We start from the raw sequence: 9,457 nt of genomic DNA, 5'->3' as shown, positions 1-9,457 counted from the left end.
AAGGTTGTCTGAAGTCGATATCGTCCCCGAACAGGATTACTTCAAGAGAGGCATAAAAAAAGGGCCGTATACATCAGGGCACTTCAACCATCGCTCAACCGGGACGGGGGGCGATATCGACTTCAGACAACCTTTGACCCTTTGCTGACGTCACACGTGGGAAAAATCACGTGTCCACAGCATTTGGGTCAGATAGCTGAGGTAGACTGAGTGATTCAAGTCAAGTTTTTCATAAGATTCTCTCCTGTAGACCTAGCCTGTTGTCGCTTGAGGGTATCATGCTAATGGTTTGTGGTTACAACCTAGTAAAGAATCTTTTGTCAATTTTTTCTGAAATATAAGGCAACCCTAAAATAGTGCTCACAACCCCTGCTGTAAATTTCTGTATGTCTTTGTTTATTCATTTAGCTGCAGTCCGCTTTCAATGATCCTGCCACTTCAAGTGTCCTCAATGTAGAAGGCATCGGCTCGGAAGTGGAGGCTTTTGCTGACGGAACCTTGGCTTCAGTTTCTAACGATATGAACCTAGCGGCAGGGACTGTCTGGTCAGGCGTGCAGGTGATATAGACATGTTTTATTAGATCAGATTTAGAGTTGGATGGTTACGATAAGGAAAATGAGCATCTTCACCATTTCGGTAGCTTAGCTATTGAACATGAGTTTACTTAGTAATATAAGCATAAACCACTTGTAACACAGTGGTTTGCATGGAGTCACTGAAAGACATGTCAATTCTTAAGAAATTAAAGACCACATATTTAATATACGGCCAAAAACATATGACTTATAAATCATAATATTTTCAAACCCTAGCCTAACTCAACAGACCTTTCAACCGTCCCATCTCTACTTTTGCTTATTGATATTTATATTGATGATTATTATGTGTTGTTATTTCATAATGTACTGCTATTATATGATGCATTGCTACTTTATAAGATTGATACATTGTCGTACGTCTTTTATATTGTAATATTCTATAATGTGGTGTGTATCAGTGGTAGCCGCTACCAGCCTTGCTGCTGCCTGGCTACTACTTGTCATGCGCTGTTGCACCCAGAACAAATTAACATTTTCAAACATCTCCTTCCTAGAGTGCAGCAAACGTCATAGTTGACGCTGGCGAGGAATTCCTGAACGCCGATGGTGACGTCGTGGACGCCGCAGGGAACCTGGTCAGCAACGTCGACGACACTGTCGGAGGGGCGATCGACAGTATCGGGGACGCCATCGGCGGGATCTTTGGAGGTGAGGATAAAACTGCTCGTGCTTAGACACGTAACACAGACATTTGCACTTTGTATGATGAAAAACTACAGTAAGCTAATTTCAACCACAAGGGAAAGGTACATTGATGTACATGTGTCTTCTAAAATGTCTTATGTGTCTTTCTGCTTACGTTGATGAAGGTTAAACATCCAGGTAATAAGATACGCCAAAAACAGTTACTCATCGACAAGCAACTGGAACTTTCCAAAATCATGTCCAATTGCTTGTCAATGAGTAACTGCTTTTGGCGTGTGTTTCTGCTTGTACTTAGATTACAATTAGCAAAACTATCATATATCCAGAAGTTTGCCCCAAGAATTATGGCAATGTTATGGTTGAAAAATGCTCGGTAACATTATATATTACAGATTTCGTCTCCTTTCGTCTTTCAGGAGGATTGGGAAGAAGGAAGAGAGCGGTCCGTGCGGAGAGTCAGCGTGAACAGGCGTGCTTTCTGTTTGCCGACCCCTCGGCTTGTCACACCTCCTGCGACAAGTCATACTTGAAGAGCACCTGTAAGAACTCTTTGAAGTCATCAAAGTTTATTTTCTGTTTGTTTGTAATATATAGTTCACTTAAAAATGTGCGCTTTAGAAAGATGCTATTCAATAATGTGTTTTCAATCCGCCAATGTTTTGTGCCCATTTTCCACACTTTTCTGACAAAACAGAAAATCTATAGATATTCTGTTTTGTCAGAATAGTACCGTATAATGTGACCTGGGAATATAGTAATTCATGCATGTGCGTTTTGTTACAGACTGTCCGACCTTAATCGCTGCTGAAGCAGCTCTGAACACATCACAACAGCAAAATGGCTGGATAACCAATCTTCCTCAACAGCACGACTTAATCATCAGAGAGGTAAATGACAAAACCAACCTACATATTCCATATCATTTATCACAAAACAAACTGGTGAGCATACACAATGTTCCTTGGCGTACCCTTGTTGAGCTATAACATCTTCAGAAGGTGATCAATTATGATATTTATTGCGAACTGATGTAAACTGCCCGTAACCCTAAGCAATTTATAGGATTTCTGCATCATCATTTCTGCTCTAAAGCGGAATCAGTGTGCGCTGTAGTGTCTTAAATCTTACCTGTATACGTGCAATGTTTACCTCCCAGATCACGGTAAACAGCAACGGCGTGATCTGGGGACCTGGGGCCAGTGCTGGCTATTTTTACATGGCGGTGGTGGAAGCGACAATCTTTGGTGAGACTCGAAGCTTTATTCACTACAAAATTTCATGTAGACCGGAGAGTCCAGCCTTGTAAGCTTTGGTCCGCTTTCCATGATCCGCTTCCGGAATTCTCCAGCCAACGGGCCCGGGGTAGCGGATCTTGGGCTAGTTTTCATGGCACCCTTTTCACTCGATCTTTATGTATTAATCAGAAGTTTGTAGACGAAAAGATGGCCCACTGAGAACGACATCAGTAGTTACATGTTTAGAGTTAAAACTTTAGATCCAACACAAGAAAGTTTTCTCACCTAGAGCTTTCGACCAGTCACTCTGGTCTTCCTCAGTAGACTGACCCAGTGAGGCTTGTCACGTGGCTTCTTTGAAGTGTGACGTCAACACGTCAATACGTCAAAGGTATCGTTACGTCACACTTCAAAGATGTCACGTGACAAGCCTCACTGAGTCAGTCTACTGAGGAAGACCAGAGTGACTGGTCGAAAGCTCTAGGTGAGAGAGCTTTTTGTGATGGATCTTAAGTTTAACTCTAAACAACATCTGTACATGTATGTCCTCTATTATGATTTGGGCTATTTGAATAACAAGCAACTGTTCCTTTTTCTTTGAAATAACCCATCACAAAAAAAATCTATTGTTTGCGAGGTTCAACGTTACAAAAACTGTGTTCCAAATGAACTACAGTTTCTTACAACTTCCTTGACAATATGCAACAGGTTATGACATGATGTTCGCGGTGAGGTCACCCATCAGCCCCCAGGACCACGTTCAAGGAGGTCGGGTGCTTGCCGAGCAGGCGCTGGACATCTTCAAGTTGTATCACCCCTTCACCGGCAACTGAAGGTCATAACTCTGCGGCAGTGGAACAAGAACCTAACAGAAGGAAAGAATACCTAACATGCCTCAAATAAAATGAAATGAAAACCCCTTTTCTAGGCTTGTCGACACACTATCATAAGTTCTGTCACACCTTTCAATTATACTACAGTTGGTGTTCTGTGTTATACCATACAAGCAACTTGCAATCATATGTTACGTAAAGCAGTACAAATCTAGTATGTAACACTATCTTAATTGCCTTCGACAGAAGGCTATGAAATCGTTTTGGTACTGTTTGGCAGATTACGCACGATAAATTTTGAAGGCATGGTCCGAGGTTCACGATTTTCGGTAGGCAGGTTGTCTAAGTGATGGGCATTGTCAAGGCCAGAAATGGGCTTCGTGGGGGGGTTCTTACGTGACTGGAACTGACCTTTTGTGTTTGTGTATTTTGTTTATCAAGATAACTCGGGAATCCTTAAATGGTTATCTATGATTTTTAGTTGGCAAGTTACCGTTGAGAAGGTCAAGTTCGGAAATGGGCCTCGTGAGGGGTTCCCATGTCATTGAATTTCCCCTTTTGTGTTGGTCGTTATTGTTGTTTGCAGGATAATTCCAGAATCTGCAAATGGATGTTCACGATTTTTTGTGAGCAAGTTACCGTTGACGATCAAGTTCGAAAATGGGCGTCGTGGGAGGTCCGTACTTTACTGTAGTGGGCTTTTGGTGATATTTGGTTAGATTGTCAGTAGTTGAAGTTGTGGAAAAGCAATGTTCTTCTTTTATTGTGAATAGGTTAAGGAGTTTAGATTGAGGGTTTGAAGTTCGGAGTCTCTAGTAGGTTGTGGGTTAAGCGACGGTCACAACCCGCCGTGCGTGCTTTTTGTCCGTACGTTTTTGGAGGCTACGTCTGCTACGTTTTTTTCTGAAAACGTAGGGTGACCGGCCGAGGGAGTACGTCACTCGCACGGTTGCGCAAGGTGTACGTACGTGGTCTGCACGACACGACAAATCCGTAGGATTCCGTACGGAGGTGGTACTCACCACGCTCGGATGCCCTACGATTGCCCACGTTTTTGCGCGTAGACAGCACGCAGAAGCACGTGCGGCGGGTTGTGACCGTCGCTTTAGTGTAATGGGACATTTTGTGTGCACATCTTTAAGTGCAGGCAAAGTCTTGGTCCTTTTATGTAGTCCGTTAAGCTAACAACAACATAGCCAGGGTAAACTAGGTTACGCCAACACCAACACAACCAGGGTGAAGAGTTGTTTGTTGAAACAACATTACCCCGTAACAAGGAACTCTTGACAAGTTTCTACCTGTGGAGGAAGATTAAGTTTCTTTCAGGCACCATGGATCGCTGGAAAAATAGATACCACATACCATCACAACAATTGGCCATTTTGTGTGAACATTTTGTAGTGCAATTGTTTTCAACGTATTGGACACTGCAAGCTTCAACTACGCTGGCTGTATAGAAGAAAGTAGTTGAAGGAGTTTTTGCCGTTTTGAAGTTTGGATCGCTGCGCATCGGAGGCCAATCCTCCTCTCCTTTTTTGCCGAATTCTACGATACGTATTTCCGTATACTATAGAAAGACATGGTACAGGCTAGGTAAATAGTATGTTGCTTCAGAATAGCAAAGTTCTTTCTATCACAACCATTTATTTTTCAAGCCAACGTTTCGATGACCTTCTGTCATCTTCATCAGGGCAATTTATTCAGTCGTTTACCAACCTGATGAAATTATTTACGGAGTATGTTGCTTCGTTAATTCACAAAAAGACTCTCTGACCACTATAACTACGACAATCATCTTCAAAAAACCTACACTACACACACACACAACACCCACTAAAACAATATCACACTGTCGAAGGCATGAGCCCTCCGAACTCTAGTTGTAAGTAAAGCCAGTATTTCTTCCTTCGTGTCCCAGCATAATGAATAGCAAACAATATCCATCCGTACCTAACGTATATTTTTCACTATCATGAGAGTTGACAGGAAAATGACATCATTAAACACGAGGACATAATGATACTATATAAAACTAGATTTCCCCGACTAACGACTAACAATGACTAACAATTTGTAGATTATTGCCCCTGATTGTGCAAACAGGATCCTCATTTTCATGAATTATATATTCTCAACCAAAAGACAGATATATTAACCAACAATACCATACTAGCATTTCCTCATAAATTATGCAAATGAGGTCCTGATTTGCGCTAGGGGGCCCAAAATTTAATCAGTTCCACGTCTTATGAAGACCTATCCACCTACCAAATATCAAGACAATCCATCTTAGCCCTCTTGAGTTATTGCGCTCACACACACACACACACACACACACACACACACACACACACACACAGAGACACACGAACGCCTACGAAAACATAACCTTCTTGGTAGGTAACTACTAGAAAAACTAAATTGCGATAAGGCTAAAGTAAATGTAGACGTGTCCTTGGCAACCTGGCCGTCCTTGCTTTAACTGTTTACAAACTACCCCAGGTTAATGCACTCATGACCAGGTGAACGGTGACCTGGCTCAAAGTACGTGAGAAAGTCACCATCTGTAACAGGTAACAGGTACTAGCGTGCTCCCCAAAGTTTGCCCAAACACTCGTAATCTAATTTTATCTACCTATAGCTGTTAGAAACAGTCAATGTATGTTTCTTAAACAAATTAAAGCTTATCTTTCCGGATATGTGTTAGGCCATACCGTCTTAATTTTATGGATGACATCCACGCGCGCATTGGTTTTAGCCTGTTCTCAAAAAAGGTTTAAAAAAATAAAATAAAGAATGAAAAAAAAAAAAAGGATCACGTCCTACGAGGCTCTGGTCTGACTCTAGACCTGGGTAGTATATTGTTGCGACAATACGGAGCAGGTGGTAACTATATGGAGGATGGCACCCAGGCTACCGAAGCTCCACGACTCAAGAACTCGCTACGTACAGTGCTAGTGCCGATTCATAAATTTCGCAAAAAGCCAGCATGTGTCCTATACGTCGCTAAGTATTGCCACAAATTCACAATACCAGCTTTGTACTCCTGTGGTTTAGTAGCATTTTTGTTTTGGCCGGAATTTTTTTTATTCGCCCACGCGCACTAGTTTGGGGGTCTTCAGAGGATGCCATCCATAAAATTATGTCGGTGTGGCCTAACATACAGAATCGACCAAGCATATAGGTCACAAGTCCGGATGTGTACCTCAAAACGTTTCACAGAAACTTTTACAGACGGAACGTTTAGCTAGTAAGCAGGTATCATTCCCACTTTATTCATCATCATGTCATTTTGATATAAGATATTCTATCCTAGTCTTTAACCTATAGGCTCAGCAAAATGTGAGGCTAAGAAAAGATTTGGTACCAAACAAACCAGCCGTACAGACGTCAAGGTACTTGGTACTTCAACATCGTTACTGCATGGCTACGTATGGAATTGAGCCCACTAGATGCCACCTTGCACCAGATGAAAATCTAAGACAAAATGTGCTCCTGTGGTACCCCCTCTGAGACTGTTTCCCATTACTTGCTACGCTGTCCTCTCTACAGCCACCGGCGCCACATTTTAGCCTCCACAGTAGAGCAACTCACACCACACCGCCTAACCGAATCTGTTCTACTACAGGGGCTACCAGGCTGTAACATGCACACAAACAAACAACTATTTAAGGCACTTGAAACATTTACTCTAGTATTTCCACCACAAAACGTTTTGATGGTCCTTCCAGTGATACCACATAAGTTAACCTCATGATCTTACCTTATATATATTTACTCACATATTGTATTATATTAATTGCCCATGACCTCTGACCTCCAAAACACTATATTATTATCTTGATTGAATACTTTTATTATGCTTTGTGCTTAATTCTGTTGTAAGTTTATACTGTAAATTGATTGATTTTAGCTTGAATGTTGTACTTGTTAGTTTACTGTATTAGTATGTTATATTGTGTATGTCTAATCTTTGTATTGCTTGGCACCCGAAATCAGCCATGCGGCCTGGGTGGCCAGTGTATTGTCATGTTACAAATTGAATTAAAATAGAATAAAATACCAAACAAACATAAGTTAGCCAAGGATGTAACGACAAATACATTATTTACATTATTCACATCGTTAACTCTTCACACAATGATTTCACCTGCAATCAAACAGAATATGACGATTCCTTATCATTGATTTGATCGCACACAGAATATAAAGAAACGGGGTAGAAAATTAAAATCGACGTAATAAAACTTAGGAAATATAGATTTAACTACAGGCAACAAAGATTCAAAACTTTATGATAACAATGAACAGCCTTTTAAGATACAGGCTGCACTGATAGATATTTATCCTATATTACAGATATCATTGCCTTAAAGTTTATATTGCTACTGTAATTCTGTATATATAGATAATAGACAATTAATACAAATTTCGCAACATATTCTATTAAAGGATAACAATAATGTATAACTGATATTTACTTCCTGCAACATATCATGAAAATGTGTCTTGAAATGTCTTAGTAAAATATTAAGCATATTAAGCCGTTGTTGACTTGGGACCTCGCTTTTTGCACTCAAACCGGTACATTACGTCAGTCAGCAGGTCAACTTCCTGCAGTACCGTGGCAGTTCGCTGGAGGGTCTCATTCACAAAGTGGTCCGAAAGTGGTGCTTCATCATCTTCAGAAACGACAACATGCACTGGAAAGGTTAGTTTACATGTATGTTTTGCCTTATGTAATACAATGTATCCTATTTTTGTAACAGGCAACGGTAAAGTTTCTTAATCAATGACTTGATAACAAGTGTGGGGATATTCCATAGCAATTTTGGGGGTATTTGATAGCAACATTTGATAGCAATTGTAGGGATATTTGATACCAATTATAGGGATATTTGATACCAATTGTAGGGATATTTGATACCAATTGTAGGGATATTTAATAGCAATCATGGGGATATTTGGTAGCAATTGTGGGAATATTTCAAATTGATAGCTATAATCCTACATGCATGCCATAAATGACTACTTGCAACTGGTAAATAATGGTAGATAGTAGACTGATTTCGTGCCTTAGAAATATAAACAGTCAAGAGCTAACAAAGACTGACAAGCAAATACATCTACCGTCTGCGTCTTGGGACTCGTGGCGAATGCCCAGAAGACTCCTGATGGAGTTCCAGAAGTAATCTCCCATGGCGGTGTCCACATCAATGTCTTCAGCCAGTTACACAGCATCCCCACTCCCAGGTTCATCTGTAGGAGACTAGTTTCAGTTTATTACGATACCCTTTAGCCCGTTAGGGCTAATCTTCCAGGGCTCATTACACATTACACACACAGTACAAACATACACATATGACTACAAATTTACATACGCGTTAAGCTCAGATGTCAGACAAGGTACTTATTATAGCTATAATCATTGAACGAACAAATTATAGGCTAAGTATAAAACCTAACATTACCATTACTAAAAGATTTCAATATAACAACTATCATCATAATTAAAAACCATTATGTCCTTTGACAGTGATTGAAGCCGCGGTATCCAGGCTCTCACAGACCAGCACGACCTCTGCGTGCTTCAGCAGCTGGTCTGTGACGTTAAACTGGCGGGAGTAGCTCCAGTTTTCCTTGGCAATCCACCTGTATTCCACATCGTTGAAACAGAAATACGGGTCCCCGATTCTTCCTGCCGCCATGAGGTCGGTATGGATGCAGCCTGGCACCGTGCCGTTCCACCGTTACTAGCTAACCATACAACGCTCAAGTCTAGAGTACCGATGTCTTGGCGCGAAAAGTTGGGAAGAATAAGGAAAACTAAGCTTATTTTGCCGCTGTGACAGCGAACATGCTACCCTTCTGCCATGTCTGCGCCATTGAAATATTGTAACGTGTTTTTTTTTTGACAGCCTGGCATTTCTTTATTTCTATAATTCATGATAAAATACCATAATTTAATAGTGGAAAATTCCTACTTGTGATAGTCGGAAACAAGAGTTCCTCTATCTCATAGCTTCGTCAAACGATGTAAACCTTTTTAGGCTTTTATATGTACAACTGACGTATCCGATTTCCATAGACTTTCTTCTTTTGACTTTTGATTATAACAGTAACAGTTGTCTAATAGCAGTCGTA

General features: G+C 40.8%; 1 protein-coding gene across 1 annotated transcript in view; it reads left to right on the top strand.

The window, feature by feature from the left end:
• The window catches only part of LOC109462487, a 12,906-nt gene extending 9,504 nt beyond the window's left edge, over positions 1-3,402 (top strand). The window contains exons 5-10 of the mRNA XM_019759044.1: positions 409-558; positions 1,095-1,248; positions 1,662-1,784; positions 2,029-2,132; positions 2,402-2,489; positions 3,189-3,402. Coding sequence (XP_019614603.1) covers positions 409-558; positions 1,095-1,248; positions 1,662-1,784; positions 2,029-2,132; positions 2,402-2,489; positions 3,189-3,313 — 744 coding nt within the window. The 3' untranslated portion in view covers positions 3,314-3,402. The remainder of the gene's footprint in view (positions 1-408; positions 559-1,094; positions 1,249-1,661; positions 1,785-2,028; positions 2,133-2,401; positions 2,490-3,188) is intronic.
• Positions 3,403-9,457: the final 6,055 nt, after the last annotated feature.

This window comes from Branchiostoma belcheri, unplaced genomic scaffold (genome assembly GCF_001625305.1).
Source record: "Branchiostoma belcheri isolate BF01 breed outbred unplaced genomic scaffold, Haploidv18h27 scaffold117, whole genome shotgun sequence".
Classification (NCBI taxonomy): Eukaryota; Metazoa; Chordata; class Leptocardii; order Amphioxiformes; family Branchiostomatidae; genus Branchiostoma; species Branchiostoma belcheri.
This window is presented reverse-complemented; position numbering and strand designations above follow the sequence as displayed.